Source organism: Oncorhynchus mykiss, chromosome 23 (assembly GCF_057628025.1).
Source record: "Oncorhynchus mykiss isolate SJ-2025 chromosome 23, ASM5762802v1, whole genome shotgun sequence".
Lineage (NCBI taxonomy): Eukaryota > Metazoa > Chordata > Actinopteri > Salmoniformes > Salmonidae > Oncorhynchus > Oncorhynchus mykiss.
The window spans coordinates 26,273,192-26,294,494 of NC_143044.1; the positions used below are offsets into that span (position 1 = coordinate 26,273,192).

At 41.0% G+C, this 21,303-nt stretch overlaps 1 protein-coding gene and 1 long non-coding RNA gene across 5 annotated transcripts in view; one reads left to right on the forward strand and one right to left on the reverse strand.

Annotated features, from left to right (window-relative positions):
- The window catches only part of LOC149972552 (uncharacterized), a 66,065-nt gene that overhangs the window by 32,214 nt on the left and 12,548 nt on the right, over positions 1–21,303 (reverse strand). The gene's annotated exons all lie outside the window — the stretch shown is intronic.
- The window catches only part of zgc:123010 (RRM_SF domain-containing protein), a 34,554-nt gene that overhangs the window by 10,056 nt on the left and 3,195 nt on the right, over positions 1–21,303 (forward strand). For 2 of the 4 annotated variants that reach the window (XM_090217200.1, XM_090217203.1), the window contains exons 2-10: positions 9,007–9,080; positions 9,572–9,649; positions 9,868–9,924; positions 10,083–10,274; positions 10,582–10,707; positions 17,023–17,068; positions 17,178–17,268; positions 20,086–20,227; positions 20,406–20,510. In XM_090217200.1, coding sequence (XP_090073326.1) covers positions 9,007–9,080; positions 9,572–9,649; positions 9,868–9,924; positions 10,083–10,274; positions 10,582–10,707; positions 17,023–17,068; positions 17,178–17,268; positions 20,086–20,227; positions 20,406–20,510 — 911 coding nt within the window. Of the gene's footprint in view, positions 1–9,006; positions 9,081–9,565; positions 9,650–9,867; positions 9,925–10,082; positions 10,275–10,581; positions 10,708–17,022; positions 17,069–17,177; positions 17,269–20,085; positions 20,228–20,405; positions 20,511–21,303 lie in introns of all 4 variants that reach the window. The other 2 variants (XM_090217201.1, XM_090217202.1) reach the window with 1 other exon arrangement.

Genomic DNA, 21,303 nt, shown 5'->3' on the forward strand with positions numbered 1-21,303 from the left:
AATTGTAGGGCTGTGACGGTCTTGGAATTTGAGGTTATGGTAATTGGACAGGCAAATGTACACTGTAACCGACGGAACAATTTTGTTTCCACACTTATTTACATGGATATGCTTCTTAATTAAACCTATTTGAAACGAGCCTTAACTTTGTTATTATCATGGAATTGCATTGTTATTACTTAAACAATAAATTAAGAAATGCCAGGTTGGAGAGGATCTATGGCATTTTCTTATTGATAACATTAACCCTTTCACACGTACCATCACACAGGTGTGATCATTCTACAGTGGTCCCTGAAGAGTACCATCACACCCGTGGGATTTAGAACGCTTATTTAGAACGGCAAGTTTCAAATGACGCAACAATCAGTATTTGAGTTGGCCACACTTTTTTTCAGGAACTATTTACCCAAACACAGTTCTTACAATGTTTTATGTCCAGAATGTGAGCAGTTTGTTTTTGGATGCAATGTTCAGATATTCACAGAAGTATCTATAGCATAACACAATCATCCAAACCTAGCGCTAACTGAGGAAAGATTGACGCAACACAAGCGGTCATATTTGTGTAACTCTCGGCTGTCAAACTACAAAATGAATTAGCTAATATCAATTACTATTTATAATTAGTCACATCACGGGTGAGCTCACCATTGATCGAAATAATTGAGTAAAACACTTTCTAGAAATCCAAATTAATCCGACGATTAGTTTTAGCGCGCCACCATGCTTTTTTCCTCACAGAAACCTAAGATAAGAGAAGGCGAGATGAGTTTGGTCTGTTTTATAGTATGCATTTTGAAGGGATGTGTCGTCCACCGTTATTCATATCCCACCATTCACTTCCTGAAGTTCTCAAAGAATTTGTGAACCCTTACTCACTTCATTTTGTTATATCATCTTTGGTCCGACAGACGATTACGTGAAACCCAGAATGCGTTGTATGACAACAAACATGGCTCCACACACATAGCTAGAATTAGCTTAGCTCATCATAATCAGAACAACCTTCAAAAGTATTTTACACACACTTTACAATCTATTCAAGAATCGGAATACATGATTTATCACAGTTACTTGAAAATGTGAATAAATAAGTAAATATAGCAATAATTACCACACAAAATAGTGTTAGAGATTTATTGATACAAATGGCGTGTGCCAGCAGTCAATCACGTAACCTCTCACTCGGAGCCATTCAGTGTTGTTTATGTATGTAGCTAGTGAGCTAAGCTGTAGTATTAGCAATGTCTTTCAAAAAGGATATTCGTGGATATTCTGGATATTTAAAAAAATTCTGACAGTCTGAGTATGAAAGTCAGGAATCAGATACTGACAGTGACAGTCACAAGCTGCCCCCCCCCCAACCTTGAGAACCCTGAATCTGAGGACCCCTTGTCCACTGAAAAAGTCCCAGTTCCCTTTGAAGATGCTGGTGGTGATGGAGGCAGACCGACAATGGATGAAGTACAGGAGTTCTGTGGTAGCTGGAAGTCTGACAGCCATTTCACACCTCCTGGCCCTGCTGTTTGCTTTGATGAGTCCCTGTCTGGAGTGCAACGCCCCTTGCCATTTCCATCTGAGGCAAAGTGCTTCAAGTTGTTTCTGACAGAGGAGCTGGTGGGAGACATAGTAGAGACCAATCGCTATGCCTTGGAGCTACAGGAGAAGAGAGAGCCAGGAGTGGGGGGGACAACTACAATTAGTGAAATGTATACCTTCCTGGTAACAGTCCTCATGGGGATAGTAAAGAACTCCCTAAAGAGAGAACTGGAGCACAGATCCTATGTTTGCAACTCCCTTCTTTGCCACCCTCTTTTTCCCAAGACCACTTCCTAGTTCTGCTGTGATGACTGCATTTCATCAACAATGCTACTGCCATCCTAAATGACCCATTATACAAAATAAATGTTAACTGGCAGTGCAGTAGCATGGCAAACAAGACATCCATGTCCTCTCCACTGTCCATAGAGCAACCATGTCGGCCACAGAGAAGAGGGAGAGAAAATCAAACCAGACTGCATGCTTGACTAACCTCAAAATGGGGGTGGTGGATAAGGCGGACATGATAAACAGCTTTGTGGAATGTACTCCGAAATTGACCAAGTGGTACAAGATGTTTTCCCAGGGTAGCTTCAAATGACAACAAGCCAATGCTTCTGACACAATTAGCATTGTTTTACAGAGCTAATAGAAGAATGTAGCTAGCTACATAAGCATGATTTAATATAACACCATACAGGTTATGAAATGAGTAACGTTACCTCCGGTGTCCGCGGTTATAAGGAATATACACAAGTATTATGCTACAGTAGTAATGACATAACACGACATGCAGAAACTATTATAATGTAATAAGGCACTTACTTTGATAGAAATGCACACATTTCCAAAGTTGTTATTGGTAATAAAAACAACTACGACTGCTATGCAGGCAACAGATGGGAAATGTGCAGGCCAAGAGATGAGCAAATGTCTGCAGACTTGAACTGCACAAACAATTGGGAAGTGTTTGAGGAATTTTGTCCGGGTCAGAAATGTCAAAATTAATTTGTCCGTAAAAGTATAAATTACTACTTTTTATGTGAGTGAATGAATGAGGCGGGACACCACAATTCAAACTGTTCTTAGAAAGAAAGAAAAAAACTTGCTGGAAAATAATTTGAAATTGACAAGTTGAGAACAGCCTATAAATAAAAACAGGCTGCGTGCCTTGATTTGAGGGCAGTGTGGATTAAATGTACTGTTGGATAACAATCACATTCTGGAATGTTCTAACGTCACGTGCATAAAAAAAACTTGCACTGGGGGCGACCGTTCGAGATATTTGGAGCTCACGCATGAAAGGGTTAATGGAGTCCAAATAAAGACATGCCTACAATGTCCTTTTCTGCTGGCTTTCCTGCATTTAAAAAAAAAATTCAATACACAACCTATTTCGATGCACGAAACCATTCAAACGAAATCTCATGGGTTTTCTCCCACTTTATCAAAAGTATTCGCATACGGTCACAAACCCTGCTGCTGAGGTCATTTGATGGCATTGGCATGAACTCAGCAAAAAATGAAACGTCCTCTCACTGTCAAAATCTGTCAATCAAAAGTATCAGTCAGTGTCTGGTGTGGCCACCAGGTGCATGAGGTACTGTAGTGCATCTCTTCCTCATGGACTGCACCAGATTTGCCAGTTCTTGCTGTGAGATGTTACCCCACTCTTCCACCAAGGCACCTTTAAGTTCTCAGACATTTCTGGGGGGAATGGCCCTAGCCCTCACCCTCCGATCCACCAGGTCCCAGATGTGCTCAATGGGATTGAGATCCGTGCTCTTCGCTGGCCATGGCAGAACACTGACATTCCTGTCTTGCAGGAAATCATGCACAGAACAAGCAGTATGGCTGGTGGCATTGTCATGCTGTAGTGTCATGTTAGGATGAGCCTGCAGGAAGGGTATCACATGAGGGAGGAGGATGTCTTCCCTGTAACGCACAGCATTGAGATTGCCTGCTATGACGACAAGCTCAGTCTGATGATGCTGTGACACACCGCCCCAGACCATGATGGACCCTCTACCTCCAAATCCGATCCCGCTCCACAGTACAGGCCTCAGTGTAACGCTCATTCCTTTGACTATAAACGCGAATCCGACCATCACCCCTGGTGAGATAAAACCGCCCTCATCAATGAGGACAATTTTTACCAGTCCTGTCTGGTCCAGCACAGTGGGTTTGTGCCCATAGGCGACATTGTTGGTGATGTCTGTTGAGGACCTGCATTTCAACAGGCCTACAAGCCCTCAGTCCAGCCTATTGCGGACAGTCTGAGCACTGACGGAGGGATTGTGCGTTCCTGGTCTAACTCGGGCAGTTGTTGCCATCCTGTACCTGTCCCGCAGGTGGGATGTTCGGCTGTACCGATCCTGTGCAGGTGTTACATGTGGTCTGCCACTGCTAGGATGATCAGCTGTATGTCCTGTCTCCCTGTAGCGCTGTCTTAATCATTTCACAGTACGGATATTGCAATTTATTGCCCCAGCCACAACTGCTGTAAGCTGTTAGTGTCTTAACGACCGTTCCACAGGTGCATGTTCATTAATTGTTTATGGTTCATTGAACAAGCATGGGAAACTGTGTTTAAACCCTTTACAATGAAGATCTGAAATTATTTGGATTTTTACGAATTATCTTTGAAAGACAGGGTCCTGTGATTCTTCTTAAGAAATGGATTCCAGACAGGCTACTTTAAGAAACTTTCTGAATGGACAAATAGGCCTATAGAAAGAATCAGTGAACTATTATTTGAATGGATGTTAAGAAAAACAGACTTCATTGACTTACTGTGTGAGGTGAAGAGAACTTAATGGCAAGTCCAGCTTATTAGTGGTAGTGAGTTGACCCCCCCCCCCCCCCCTCTGTTCTCATCTTAAATCTATCCACAGACATCCCCAAATGCACTTCAGACCTTTTTTTGTATTGAGCTAATTAAGTTGACTTGTTTTGTGTTGATGCATTTTCTGGGTAAGCTAAATCAAGATCATTTCTATTTTTTTAAGATACTCCTGACTTGTTTCAAGCCTGTTTTATGTTAAAGTCAGCAAAATGTTCTGCCAGTGCACTAAAATAATTTGTCTTGGTAAGATATCAATGCATTCTAATGGTAAGTGGTATCTAGGTAAGATTTTAAAAAATTGCAGTGTGGGCACTTTTCTACATTTTGCATGAAGCAGACCAGGTACTTTTATGCGTGCTCAGGTGCACGCTCTGTCAACAATTTAACAGGACAGAGAAAAGTCTTTACTATGGATTAAATGACATGATATGCTATTTCATAAAATACATTCTCTAATATTACCTGATTAAACAAATTATGTAAATGTAATTAACTAGGAAGTCAGGGCAACACGGAATAATGTTTATGGAGCTGTTGTCTTCCGAATAAACTCTTAAAGATAATATAATCTTTTATATCAATAGCAGTCAATTATTAATCGTCACCTTATTCAGTCTGTCTTATCTTCACGAACACTGGCTAACAAGTTGAATCAGCAATACAACATTTGGTTTAATTATTTATTTACTAAATACCTAAATAATCACACAGAATGGCATACACAAGATGGATCATACATTGATTAATAATTGTCATACAAGAAAACGTGGACGAAACAGATATGACGGCTGGTTACACAAAGAAAGGGGGTTGGGTTTGAATGAAAGCGTGGGAAGACTGAGGAACAAAAGGATTGGGTCTCTATCGGACCTCATGAAGCAATGCTATTGTAAATAGACTGTTATGCATTCTAATTAACCGCCCATTTGGAGAAGGAAAATGCAAGAAATATTTACTCTGAGCTGCGCTTCGATAGTTTGGTCGTAGATGGAAGGCTGGGTTGCCCAGCAGAGATCTCCCTTGTCCTTTTGAAGAATATGTATTGTGTTAGAACGGATACGTGGTAGTACCCTGTCGTAAGAGATTGTCCGTCCTTTCCTAGCCCACATATACAGCTGCTGCTGATGACAACTCGACATCTAGGATGTATCACTTCTTTAGTGACTAAGAGTAAAGTTCATACCAAGTTGCCATACTATAAGCTCTGGGAACATTATTTTTCCAAACATAAAAATAGTGACCCTAGCTTCGAGGTTTTAACATAATTGCAAAAGCGATTTCTAATGATCAATTAGCCTTTTTAAAATGATCAACTTGGATTAGCTAACACAACGTGCCATTGGAACACAGGAGTGATGGTTGCTGATAATGGGCCTCTACGCCTATGTTGATATTCTATGAAAAATTTGCCGTTTCCAATTACAGTAGTCATTTGCAACATTAACAATGTCTACACTGTGTTTCTGATCAATTTGATGTTATTTTAATGGACAAAAACATTTGATTTTCTTTCAAAAACAAGAGTTTCTAAGTGACCCCAAACTTTTAAACGGTTGTGTGTTAAATAAAAAAAACATTTCACCGCTAAACTTACTGTGAACGTTTCAGTTCTGTGTTAAGAGCTTCACTGTCTGTTGTTGCCCAGTTAGTTAAAAGGGGAAGATGTCAATTAAAATATCCATCCTATCTGGCCTTGTGCCTTCTCTGAATCGTGGCATTGAACGCTTTAGCAGGATTCTTTCTCTTCACAACTGGCTACTTGATTATTGCAGCTCAATGGGCGTAACTTTTTATTGACAATTTCGATGCCTTTTGGAAACAACACATTTTATAAGGATGTGATCCACTCAAATCAACTATTTTAATGACATGCCAGTAACAAATACTGACACTACACATCCAGGTATATCTGACCAAATGATGAAAGACCAGCATTGTAATTTTGAATTCCGTAAAGGGACTGTGGAAGAGGCGAAAAAATTGTCTCAACAATGACGAGCCACAGGGTTTAACAACTTGAATGGAAAATTACTGAGGATAATAGCAGATGATATTTGCCATTTTCAATTTAAGCCTACTAGAAAGTGTACCCTCAGGCCTGGAGGGAAGCAAAACTCATTCCGCTACTTAAGAATAATAAAGGCCCCTTTACTGGTTCAAATAGCCAACCGATCAGCCTGTTACCAACCCTTAGTAGTAAACTTTTGGAAATTTTTTTTTGACCAGTTACAAAATAGTTACCTGTAACAGAACACATAGGGTGTTCTTCACTGCGCCATTTGTGAGGCCCACAAACATGCTTCTTTGACCTTTAGAATAAGGGATTGTCAGCTCTATTCATTGCAATTCTATATAAAACATTTCACAACATTTGCCTGCTGAACATATCCTTTTTTCCCCTTCTCTGCTATGCTGACTTGTGGGAGCGGAGGTGTGTCTCTGAAAGCTCCTCAGATATGCTGTTTTCACTAGAGAATGACCAATGGTCGGCCGAGCTGATATAGTGGGCCGACATTGGCCCTTTTTCTAGTCTATCTGCTATCGGTCGACTTTGCCGATAGTCACTCTACATAGCAAAACTGCTGCTATGGCAGCTGCTACTCACCGCCTGAACCAAGAGCACTGCACAATGCAGAGGAATGTTTAGCTGGGAAAATGAGCAGCAGCAAGCTAGCTCATTCTCCAACAGAAAGGTGCAGTATAGAGAAACGGATGAAATGACAGTGACCCAAATCAAACTTCTGTTTAAGTCACTAATAACGAGGCTTGTGTCGACGTTCCTGACATGCATGCAATATGCAGATGGCTATGTTCCCTGTTAGCAAAGATTAGGATAATTAACTTTTTCATCTGTGGTATTAACTAGCTAGCTTTATTAGCTACTACTGTATGCTATCTAGCGGGCTAGGATAACATGGTGCTAAGTTATCAGATGGGAGATAATTGCAAATATAGCTAGCATTAACTGGTTATCATTTTGAAAATGCACCATTTTTGGCAACGAGCCATCTGACTTGTGTAACCAGAGTTTCTAAATATTTTTGGTGTAACATTTACTGGTGTGCTCATCTAACAAGCCACAATCGTATCTGTAAATTGACAGTTTATAGTCGAATTAGATTGTCATAATAGGAAAGAATTAAGTGTGTTTAAAATGCCTAAAATAAAGGTTGGCAATAGGTTTAGCTACCTAAGAATCTGCCTGCATGTTTATGGACCAAGAAAGCTTTAGATCAGTGCCTGTGCCTTCTCACTTCTCAAACTATGTGCAGATTTGAGTCATTCAGACACATATTAGATATTGTGCACATTTATGGCTTGGTAGCAAATGTCATCGCCATTGAGCTAGTTATCTAGTAGCAGTAAACTGCAGCCAGCAAGTGATATGATTGATGAAGAGATATGTGAAAGGGAGCGGTATTACAACCTCGCTCTATCAAATCATAGCAGTAGGATAAAGTTACAACCAGCCCATTTCTTGACAAATAGCTGAACTAGACAATTGAGTCGTTAAAAAAAAATATATAAAAAAAATAATAAAATTGTCCTGGCAGCTGAGTTTTTAAAAAAAATTTTTTAGAGGTGTCCTGACAGCTTAAAACATTGTTACTTGTTTCATAAGCATCCGTGATCACATTGTGATGTTACATTGAACCATTTTATATTTTCAAACTAACAGCAGTCCCTAAATGATGTTAATATGTCCCAAATGAAAGGCAAACCGATTGTCATCTGTAGCACCAGATTAGCCAAAATAAGCTCAATAACGCAATGCGTGCACACTCTCCTACTGAATATCCATTCACCTGTGTTGTTAGTATGCCATCTTAATTTACCCAGTTTATCAAGAGATTGATCGTTCAAATAAAATTATTACCATTAGGTTGGTTAAAAACAAAGTCAAATTTGTTTGATTTAAAAATATATATGTTTTGTCTGTCTCTGGCAAATTTTGTCATCAACATTTTCTAATTTAATATTGAATATCTGCCTAAAATATCGACCAACGGCCTCCTTGACCCCCAAAAATCGTCATCGGCCCTAAAAAAGTTCATATCAGTCGTTTTCACACACGGCTCATTAGTCCACTGAGATCAACATGGGGCATGGTGTCACAGCCAGGCTATCACTGAAAAGCTAACTGCAAGCCCTGCAAAGTTTATCCCTGTGTAAGGTTATCTTATCAAGGACATGTTTCTAAACCAGTCATATGTCCACCTCTTGATTGCCATTTCACTTCTTTTGAATGCCCTCGTTTTGGTCATCTATTGTTCTCATCAGAATTCAGAGCTTGTTTGAAATGTAAAAATAGAAAAGATTGACTCTGGTTTGCTTAAGGCACGCTTCGACAGTAGAAACAAAAACGGTTCTCCTTCTGCATAAGGAAGTGTTCAGTCATAAGACTTCTGTGTGTGACTGACTGACATGAATCAGACCTCAGTGAAGCCGTGACCTCGTACAAATCTTTATTTGACTGACCTTTCACAGTTCAGATGTTGAAGTTAGCCTGGTTTCTAACCTAATCGATGTCTGGTGTAGAGAATGGGTTATCTTTGAGCATGTAATGTACAAATAGAACCCTTATGTACTACTTAATGTATGTTGTGCTTTTTACCCAGAAACCTCCAGTGCTCAGCACCAGGAGGAGATGGAATGTGGAGCAGTGACCTCTGAGCCCACCGACATCACACAGGTAAGGTAATGATGTCACACTGTCCAAGGTAAGGACATGTTACACTGAAGGACAAGGGGCTGTATGTTTGACAGTGTTCGGTGCATTGTGGTCTTGAAGTTTGGCTAAAAGTATGTGGACAACACTTCAAATTAGTGGATTCGGCTATTTCAGCTACAACTGTTGCTGACAGGTGTATAAAATCGAGCACACCACTATGCAATCTCCGTAGACAAGGGCAGTAGAATGGGCTTTCTGAAGAGCTCCGTGACTTTCAACGTGGCAACCCTGCCACATCCGATGAGTGTCAGAGCTGGCATATTAGGATTCTATTTTTTTCCTGTATTGATGCTTGGCCTGTTTGTTGGTTCGTCGGAAGGCGTAGCAGGATTTCTTATAACCATTAGGATGTTGCCTTTAATCCATTGCTTCTGGTTGGGAAATGTACTGACTATCACTGTGGGTACAACATTATCGATGCACTTAATAATGAATGTGTGTGTTAGGAACAGGACATCAGTGGAGAGGACTGTCTGAGCGAGGAGGAGAAGGCCAAACACAGAGCGGCGCGACGCAGAGCCAAGAGGAAGGTGAGCAACACACTCGCACATTAATTCATACACACTGTACATACGCACACACTTACTCCTATCTATCTATCTATAGATATAGATATATACACACACACACCAAATCTTCCTGAGCCATAGTGTTTGGTTAAAAACTGAGGGACCTGCTCTGTCCATAGTGAACCACATATTTAGCACCCAATCTGTGTATCCTGATGCTGTTACTATGTTCCTCTCAGCGTCGACGGGAACGCAAGAAGCTGGAGCAGGTGAAGAAGCCTGAGGGCACTGACCAGGTTAACGACAAACCAATATTACATGTATTCTGAATTAATCTAAATTATGCGATGCTTAACAGCCTCATTTACAATGATCAGAAAAAATGTCTGTATAAAAAGGAATGGACAGTTTGCATTTCAGCTAATTTATGATATGCTCTCTCCTTGTTTTCCAGGATGTGGAGGATGATGGTAGATCTGAGGAGGAAGAGGATAAAGATGAGAGTGAGTCTGAGGTGGAGGTAGAAGAGGAGGTAGAGAAAGAAGATAAAACAGCCATCCCTCGCTCTAAGGAACCCTCTTCCTCATCGCCAGCCCCCTCGGGAACTAAAGGACCCCAGAATACCGCTGCACGAACATCTGAAGAGGTAGGGACAGATTGACTCGTTCATTTGGGCAAAGCAATGGCGTAGGTGCCTGGTCCTAGATCTATTTGTGTTGTGGCACCTTAATTGGGGAGGATGGGATCATAGTAATGGCTTGAATGGAATGGTATCGAACACATGGATTCCATGTGTTTGATACCATTCCAATTACTCCATTCCATCCATTATTATGATCCATCTTCCCCAGGCTAGTTTTTAGGGGAGCTGTGTGTATTTGAGGAGTCTTCATATACAAGCTGATGGGGCACCTTAGTAAACCATTCTCTCTCCTTCTCCCTCTCTGCTGTAGGAACTGGAGTGGGATGTGAGCAGTGCGTTCTTTGCAAACGCTGCTAGCCACATCCGGCCAAAAGGCATGACCAAACCTGGCGCCAAGTCCAAAGAGAATAAGGAGAATGAGGGCAGAACCAGAGAGGTAAGTGGACCCTGAGTTCTGAGATATCTACATTGCTGACGCGTTGCTATCGTAAAAGTGGTGATAGCCACTATAGCTAGCTAACTAGAGATTTGCTGTGGTGGATGGTTTGTCAATAGCTGTCAGTCTGAGGTGTTGGGGCCAAGGATCGCTAGCTACTTTGGTAGCTTTAAGTTGCTATGGTAGGAGTGTTGTTGGCTGAAGATGACTGGCTAGTTACTTTCTGTGGTAGATGTGTTGATAGTGCAATGGCGCCGGAGAAGAAGGCTGACGTTTTACGTGTTTATTTGCATTGTTTGTAACTTAGTTGTAACTTAGTTTACTTATTTTGTACGTAATGTTGCCGCTACCGTCTCTTATGACCGAAAATAACTTCTAGACATCAGGACTGCGATTACTCACCATGGACAGGCAGAATCCTTTTTTTTCCTTTAACGAGCCCAACGCGAATGATATACTGCTTTCTCGGGAACAGGCCCAGATCCCTGTGATTTGCGTGGAGAGGAGGCGGAGAAAAGGGGGCCAGAGGGCGGGCTGCCTTCAGCGAATTCGTAGGAGATCGAATAAACCCCTACTTCCTTCCATTCTGCTAGCAAATGTGCAGTCTGGAGAATAAAATCTATGACCTACGCGGGAAGATTAAACTACTAACGGGACATATAAAACTCTATCTTATGCTTCATGGAGTTGCATGGAGTTGTGGCTGAACATACAGCTGGCTCGTTATACACTGTACCGGCAGTTTAGAACAGCTGCGTCTGGTAAGACGAGGGGCAGCGGTCTATGTATTTTTGTCATTGGCTTCATCAATTAGTGCATCGATCGTCCCCACAGTGACCGTACGTACATACCCCAACCAGAAGCCATGGATTACAGGCAAACATCCGCACTGAGCTAAAGGCTATAGCTGCCACTTTAAAGGAGCGGGACTCTAACCCGGAAGCGTATAAGAAATCCCGCTATGCCTTCCTGTTGAACCATCAAACAGGAAGTGTCAATACAGTACTAAGAATGAATCGTACTACACCGGCTCCGACGCTCGTCGGATGTGGCAGGGCTTGCAAACCATTCCAGACTACAAAGAGAAGCACAGCCAAGAGCTGCCCAGTGACACGAGCCTACCGGACAAGCTAAACTACTTCTGTTCGCTTCGAGGCAAATATGATGACTGATCACGCTGGATGACTGATCACACTCTCCGCAACCTATGTGAGGCAGATCTTTCACCTGTTATGGCTGCATCCCTTGTTCTCAATTTCCGCCTGAAGACTAATCTAACTGTCTGTAGCTCAGCCCCAGAGGCAAGGATATGCATATTCTTGGTATCATTTGACTGGAAACATTCTGAAGTTTGTGGAAATGTTAATTGAATGTAGGAGAATATAACACAGTAGATCTGGTGGAAGAAAATAGAAAGAACGTTTTCTGTTTTTTATTGTTGTAGCATCATCTTTCACATGTACTAGAATAGGATGCTGAAGATAATTTTGATGGATAACACAAGAGGGCAACTGTAGGTGTGCAAAGTTTCAGACTGATAACTTCAGAAATGGGTGAGCTACATAACATTTAGCATGAAGTCACCCAGGTGTCCCACACAAGTTGCCCAAATGTACTCAAGTGGCCGAATTGGTGAAATGACCTATAACTATATACAACAATGCAAATAACTATATCCAACATATCAAAAAGCAATTCTAACACAATTGTTTTAAATAAAAATGTTTACATTTTTTTTTGAAAAATAACATTTAAAAAAAACAGGGGTAGACCGTTTGGAAGTCCTCTACACAATGCTATGGGACATGGCACAGGCAGCAAAATAGTCTCTTTCTGATGTAAAGCAGAGGCAAACTGAACAAGTGGTGCAGGTGATGGGGAACTTCATGCAACACAGAACACAACGACGCTTCCATGCTGTGCCCTTTTGGCCCTGAGGCACATTCATGCCTGCATTAATGAACTGTGGCATGTGAACACCACTGGAGGCAGGAGTAGAGGGGGCAGAGGTAGAGCGGGCAGCTTGGCACCGGGGGCTCCCAGTCGGAGTCGCTATCACTGTGAAAGAAAACAAAAAAAAATATTTGTATTGTATGAGCCTTTTATCATCACATAAAATAAACATATGTATTGTATAGAGCAGAGGGAACCGTCACAAAGGTGAAGTGCTGTTCCATTCAACTCCGGCCATTGTTGTGGGCCTGCCCTCCCCCCAACAGCACCCAATGGCTATTTCATATGGAAATGGAGAGGAGTAGCAGGCGCAGTGGCCAGGTGTGTGATTGCTGTTCTACTCCATTCCATTTGAAAATGGAAAATATATATATCTGACATGGAATATATATTATATTTATATATATATATATATATATATATATATATATATATATATATATATATATATATATATATATATATATATATATATATATATATATATATTATATACCCAAACAAACACACACACTTTAGCCAATGTGTACTTTACACATTTCATCACACATTTCATTGAAAATTGCAATAAATATATATATTTTTGCACAAAAAAAATATATATTTATATTTCATAAAACGGCATTAGCACCTACCCGTCCAGAAGTACATCCTGTTCTTGCAGAAACAGCTCCTCAATGTTTGAATCATAACACTCAAAGATTCCTCAAACAAAAAATCTGTCTCACTTTCCCGATCAATCTCTTCTATAATCTGGTGCAAATCTGTATACTTAGACTTCGCTTTTCCTGATTTATTCGCCATGGTGTATTCAATGAAATTGTTGAAAAAACACTTTCCAAAATACTACTTTCCAAAACACTGCTGTGCGTAACAAGCGTGACTGCAACAACTCTGATGGTCAAGGCAAGGAATGAAGTTCGTTACGCATGCGTTTACAAACAAGGGATGGTGGTCCTACCCATAACCATCACATACTGGTGTTTACCTCAGCTCATGGGCGGTCTACCCAGCTAGATTTCAAGATCATTGGGCAGAAATACAGTCAATCAACGAAGCTTCGCTGATATTATTGGTGCGCAATGAAGTCATTGCTCGTTGTCTTCAAATCAGTTCACTTCGGTCAAAACTCCCCGCAAAAAAAACAATCAAGTTTGGCTGTGTTGCAAACATCCAGAGGTTTGCACTGAAACCAACTGACTAGATAAATGATTGTTTAGTGTGTGTAATTACGTCGAATGCTCCGTAAAAAGTTGATAAAGTTGGAATTCACGACACAAACGGTTTACAAAATGTTACGTTTTAGGCTATAAAAATAGATTTTATCAAAGAAAACGGAAATTCATTTGATCACTGGGACACTCAGGAAGAGACACGAGCAAGATATCAGAATATAAGTCATAATTTTACCTTCAGATGTGAATGTGTCAATACTGTCATGGCAGAAAATGTTTTTTTTGCTGATCGCTCTTCTCAAACAAAAGCATTGTATTTGTTCTCTGTAATAGCTATTTTAAATCGGAAAACATAGTTTGATTACCAAGATTCTAATCTTTTGAAGGGTGTAAGACACTTGCATTTTCAAGAATGTTTAATGTTACGACGTTGTATTTTTAGCTGTCACTCTGAAATTTCCCCTGATGTTGATCCCTGTACAGGGATCGCAGCCATAAGAGGTTTTAAACAAAACAACATTCTCGTAGTACACAGATTACCAGGACGTGTACTGCGAGCATGCGCTGACCAACTGGCAAGTGTCTTCACTGACATTTTCAACCTCTCCCTGTCCGAGTCTGTAATGCCAGCATGTTTTAAGCAGACCACCATAGTGCCTGTGCACAAGAACACTAAGGTAACCTGCCTAAATGACTACCGATCAGTAGCACTCACGTCTGTAGCCATGAAGTGCTTTGAAAGGCTGGTCATGGCTCACATCAACACCATTATCCCAGAAACCCTAGACCCACTCCAATTTGCGTAACAGATCCACAGATGATGCAATCTCTATTGCACTCCACACTTCCCTTTCCCACCTGGACAAAAGGAACACCTATGTGGGAATGCTATTCATTGACTACAGCTCGGCATTCAACACCATAGTGCCCAACACCATTATTAAGTTTGCCGATGACACAACAGTGGTAGGCCTGATCACCGACAACAAGAGGTCAGAGACCTGGCTGTGTGGTGCCAGGACATCTCCCTCAACGTGATCAAGACTAAGGAGATGATTGTGGACTACAGGAAAAAGAGGACCGAGCACTCCCCCATTCTCATCGACGGGGCTGCAGTGGAGCAGGTTTAGAGCTTCAAGTTCCTTGGTGTCCACATCACCAACAAACTATCATGGTCCGAGCACATCAAGACAGCTGTGAAGAGGGCACAACAAAACCTATTCCCCCTCAGGAGACTGAAAAGATTTGGGGCGGGTTCTCAGATCCTCAAAAGGTTCTACAGCTGCACCATCGAGAGCATCACTGGTTGCATCACTGGTTGCATCACTGCCTGGTATGGCATCTGCTCGGCCTCTGACCATAAGGCATTACAGAGGGTAGTGCGTACAGCCCCGTACATCTCTGGGGCAAAGCTTCCTGCCATCTAGGACCTCTATACCAGGCGGTGTCAGAGGAAGGCCCTAAAAATTTTCAGACTCCCTAGTCATAGACTGTTCTCTCTGCTAACGCATGGCAAGCGGTACCTGAGCGCCAAGTCTAGGTCCAGGAGGCTTCTAAACAGCTTCTACCCCCAAGCCATAAGACCCCTGAACATCTAATCAAATGGCTACCCAGACTATTTGCATTGCCCCTCCCCACACCACTGCCACTCTTGTCATCTATGCATAGTCACTTTAATTACATCTGCCTACATGTACATACTACCCGGTGCCCCCTTACATTCACTCTGTACCGGCACCCCCCTGTATATATTGTTATTTTTTTACCGCTCCTCTTTATTACTTGTTACTTTTATCTCTTATTCTTATCCATATTTTTTTGAATTGCAGTGTTAGTTAGAATTTCACTAAGATGAAACCTGTTGTATTCAGCGCATGTGACTAATACATTTTTGATTTGAAATGGCATGGGTGACTAAAATAAATTGTTAACATTTTTACAACAATAATGCAGGCACTAGGGATTGGGTTGCGAACATGAGGGTCTGGGCAGATGAGATGTTTGTAAGTTGTTGTTTATATGAATGTTCGTTTTTGGAGTGTAAAAAAAGGGACATATTATAAATAAATAAATAATTAATATTTACCTCTAGCTTCCATCGTGTACATTCAGATAACCTTGTCCAACTCGGCCTACTATCCCCCCAGAAATATTGCTATTGTTGCAGATTGTAACCAATGCCAGCCATAATTAACTATATGGCTATAAGACTTGGCTACAGGTTAACACATTTACAGCTCTGAATTTATTCCCTAATATTCAGCAAATAGCATTAGCTCTTCCAATAATAAAGCAACCACAACTCTCATTTGGACTGCGTGAGTGGCAACAAATATGAATAAAAGCACACAGCAAAATAGAGCTAATGATGTGATCAGAGCAAAAATGGCCTATTAGAAAGCAAAGATTATCAAACACTATTATTTCTAATTGTGGTAAGTTACAATTTTAAGTGTCATTGTGGCACATCAGTTCAAAAGAGAGAAGAGTGATTGAAGTGACGGCCTTGGAGCTGTGTGTGTGAGAGAGATGGGTCTGCTAAATCAGCCCGAGCAACTGAAATACATTGTCCGCCAATAAGAGGACTGCGTTAGTCTGCAAAGCCATGCATGCTAATGATGGAAAGGAGCCTCATGCCAAATTGAATGTCCATTAGTCTCACGTGGAATTCTCTTCTCGTTACGTTTTAGTCATTTCTAATCTTAATTTTTATGTTATTGTTGACAAAATTAACACTGCCCTGCAGCCTGTTAGATTTCACCCTGACTATGGGTGACTTGTACAATTTTTCACTTCAGCCACTCGGTTTACTTTAAACGACTGGTATGTCCTAGAAACGTTGTTACAGCATGTAATGTAAGATTATTAATATTCTTATACAAAAATATTTTCTTAAGTAAGCAAAAGACAAAAAGTGTTACATTTATTCTCGGTCTCCACTAGTGTTGATGGCTAGTTGTTGGCTGTGCAGGTTCAATGTTCTCCCTAAGGAGAGGTGAATTCTGAACATGGAAGGCATGATAAACACTTCTTTGGAATGTTTGAGTTTTACCTCGTATAGTCTCTCTCACGCACACACACACTGCTGCCTAAGTGTGCAGGCTAGAGCACGGTCGCTCGTGTCGCTGAGTCGGAAGTGATCAACAATTTGATCGATTTATAAATGATTTCTCTGGTTTTGGTCTAGGTGAATGAAACGGATGCTGTGACTAAGAGAAGTGCCTTGTTGACAGGTGAGTGTCTATATGTCCATCCAGGTTACACTCGCACACACAACTTGCTGTGCAAACATGCTCAGATTTTGTTTGTATACTTGAGTCTCTGACTGTGTGTGTCCTGTAGAAAAAGGGATCAAGCTGGTCCAGGAGGGCCAGTATTCTCAGGCAGTCAGTATGTTTACAGAAGCCATCAGATACAATCCAAAGGATTACAGGTAATATCACACCATTACATGTTGTACATTATATCACTCACTATTAGTGCTGAGCGATTAACTGAAATGCCGGTCATTTTTTTTTTTTTTTTTAAACAACTAATTCACTGATATCACTGAATTTCTTTTATTTTATTTTTCTGTTAGCTCAATGTGCACATTGCGCTGTAGTTTCTCTAGAGAGAAATCCGATCGTGGCCAAGCTGTGCGACATAGTATGGTGTTGTAGCTTCCGACAGGCCAATGTTCTACATCGTTTATTACGGAAAACGTGATAATTAACTTCAATGACCATAATCCATTGTGCGGCTACTTGTCAGTTTATTTTACGGCTGCTGTGTACGAGACGTGATTGGAGAGTACTTGCTTCGAGCTATTGGTATTCAGCAGTCATAAAAGTATGCCTTATTTTTGAACTACTAAAATAGTAATTTTGGCAGACCGCATAGACAGCAGCTCAATAGAGTTGAGTTGATGACTTTAAATGAAAAAATAGTAGTCAAATAAAAACATTTGATATACACAACTGAAATATTTTATGAAAGTAATGTGAAATAATCATGGTTAATAGGTGATAAGCAGTCATGGGCAGCCACTACCATCATGGGACTTTTATTAATTGTTTTATTCTGTTATAGCATCCAACCCACAATGCATAGTGCATTTAAAAAAAGATACAGTTGGGCAAAAAAGTATTGTCAGCCACCAATTGTGCAAGTTCTCCCACTTAAAAAGATGAGAGGCCTGTAATTTTCATCATAGGTACACTTCAACTATGACAGACAAAATGAGGGGGGAAAATCCAGAAAATCACATTGTAGGATTTTTAATGAATTTATTTGCAAATTATGGTGGAAAATAAGTATTTGGTCACCTACAAACAAGCAAGATTTCTGGCTCTCACAGACCTGTAACTTCTTCGTTAAGAGGCTGTTCTGTCCTCTACTCGTTACCTGTATTAATGGCACCTGTTGGAACTTGTTATCAGTATAAAAGACACCTGTCCGCAACCTTAAACAGTCACACTCCAAACTCCACTATGGCCAAGACCAAAGAGCTGTCAAAGGACACCAGAAACAAAATTGTAGACCTGCACCAGGCTGGGAAGACTGAATCTGCAATAGGTAAGCAGCTTGGTTTGAAGAAATCAACTGTGGGAGCAATTATTAGGAAATGGAAAACATACAAGACCACTGATAATCTCCCTCGATCTGGGGCTCCACGCAAGATCTCACCCCGTGGGGTCAAAATGATCACAAGAACGGTGAGCAAAAATCCCAGAACCACACGGGGGGACCTAGTGAATGACCTGCAGAGAGCTGGGACCAAAGTAACAAAGCCTACCATCAGTAACACACTACGCCGCCAGGGACTCAAATCCTGCAGTGCCAGACGTGTCCCCCTTCTTAAGCCAGTACATGTCCAGGCCCGTCTGAAGTTTGCTAGAGAGCATTTGGATGATCCAGAAGAAGATTGGGAGAATGTCATATGGTCAGATGAAACCAAAATATAACTTTTTGATAAGAACTCAACTCGTCGTGTTTGGAGGACAAAGAATGCTGAGTTGCATCCAAAGATACATTGCATACCTACTGTGAAGCATGGGGGTGGAAACAACATGCTTCGGGGCTGTTACACGGACGACTGATCCGTGTAAAGGAAAGACTGAATGGGGCCATGTATCGTGAGATTTTGAGTGTGAACCTCCCATCAGCAAGGGCATTGAAGATGAAACGTGGCTGGGTCTTTCAGCATGACAATGAGCCCAAACACACCGCCCGGGCAACGAAGGAGTGGCTTTGTAAGAAGCATTTCAAGGTCCTGGAGTGGCCTAGCCAGTCTCCAGATCTCAACCCCATAGAACATCTTTGGAGGGAGTTGGAAGTCCGTGTTGCCCAGCAACAGCCCCAAAACATCACTGCTCTAGAGGAGATCTGCATGGAGGAATGGGCCGAAATACCAGCAACCGTGTGTGTGAACCTTGTGAAGACTTACAGAAAACGTTTGACCTCTGTCATTGCCAACAAAGGGTATATAACAAAGTATTGAGAAACTTGTTATTGACCAAATAATTATTTTCCACAATAATTTGCAAATAAATTCATTAAAAATCCAACTGTGATATTCTTGATTTTTTTTTTCTTCTCATTTTGTCTGTCATAGTTGAAGTGTACCCATGAGGAAAATTACAGGCCTCTCGTCTTTTTAAGTGGGAGAACTTGCACAATTGGATGGCTGACTAAATACTTTTTTGCCCCTGTGTGTGTGTGGTGTGAGTTTAGTGGATAGACCATATGGTTCAAGCGTTAATAGCCTAATTCATGGAAAAAGTGTCTAAACAGTGGCGATTTCAATTAACTCTGCAATGCTTCAAACTATTGAATTTGTCTTTATGCGCCAAAACATTAACAACAAAGACCTATTCAACATAGTAAAACCAATACGTTTGAAATACAAATATTAAGGGTATTTCATGCTGAAACCCTCATATTAAACACCAATGGTGTTCACTCATCTTATTTGATTATTTTGTATGTTTTATGTGATAAGGTCACAGACGGCCAAAGAATCTGAACTACCCAAAAAGGCCACTAGATGTCAACTGATAAAATGTAAAGTTACCCAAATTCTGGTAGTTTACTGGTAAACTTTGAAAGTTTCAAGTAATATATTCTCCCTTTGCAACCTGACCTCTAACGCCAATACGCTTATTATATATCCGACATCAATACATTGGCAGAAGTGTATATGACATTGATAAATAACAACCATTTTTCCTCTATCTCTATGCATATGTCTGTTTGTCTATATCTCTAGGTTCTTTGGGAACCGGTCGTACTGTTATAGCTGTTTGGAGCAGTACCCCCAGGCCCTGTCTGATGCTGAGAGGTCCATCCAGCTGGCAGCTGCCTGGCCTAAAGGACACTTCCGCAAGGGCAGCGCACTCATTGGCATGAAGGTGGGCCACAGACTACATCACTTTAATGTTCTGACCTGTCCTATTCTATTGTCATGTATTGTAATCTATTCTATAGGACGCATATTCTGCATTTACTGGTTTTTCATCAGTTCTGTCATTTTTATGCCGGCCTTTTGTGTCTTTACCTCTGAACGTGTGCATGTGTGGGTGTGTGTAGAGGTACAGTGAGGCGGAGAAAGCCATGGAACAGGTGCTGAAGCTGGATGAAGACTGTGAGGAGGCCGTCATCGATCTCTTCAACTGCAAAGTCTTACAGCTTATGGTACACACACGCTCACTCACACTCTTGTTGAATCCCAAGCCACCACCTTGCCCCTACCAACACTCTTGGAGTGTTGCTGACGAAACTCAGAGGGTGTCTTCCAGAGAGTGGTGAGGGGATCAGTTAACCCATCAACTTCGGGACTCACTCGTGGCTTGAATGATACAATTCATGTTCCACTTTAAAATAATAAAACAAGCATGAAATTCGAATGAACAAATCACCCCTGTTGTTTTACAAGATGTTAACCTCAGTAACAGTTAAAAACGCTTGCATTGGACATTTATCAATTAACAATTAAGTACTGTGATTGTTTTCTATCAAAATGGTAAAAAAAAAAAATTCTTAGCAAAGAGATATTTCTCAAGCAAGAATTTGGCTAAAACTATCTGGGAGTGGTCTGAGTGGGGAGGAGGAAACTGAAAACTAGCTGTTATTAGCAGAGAGGTTTGGAACGCTCTATTAACTGCTTCACCTCCTGATGATTGCACTAGGCAGGGCAAAACTCTATCCCACCACACTGAAATCTCAGGCGGTCTTTTCAAACAGCTCTTACACTCCAAGGACATCATCATTTTCACAATTTCACATATTATCCCAACCTCATCGTGTTGGAACATCACATTTTTTTACTGCACAGGGTCGTTAAACATTTCATTTTAGAGGCATTTAATCTGTTATGTATCAACTCTGGAAATCAGACATAAACAAATGCATGGGACATATAATTAGGCACACCTCCATTCTCCACACCTCCATTCTTTTGTATCAAATTGTGTGTCAGGATAGCACT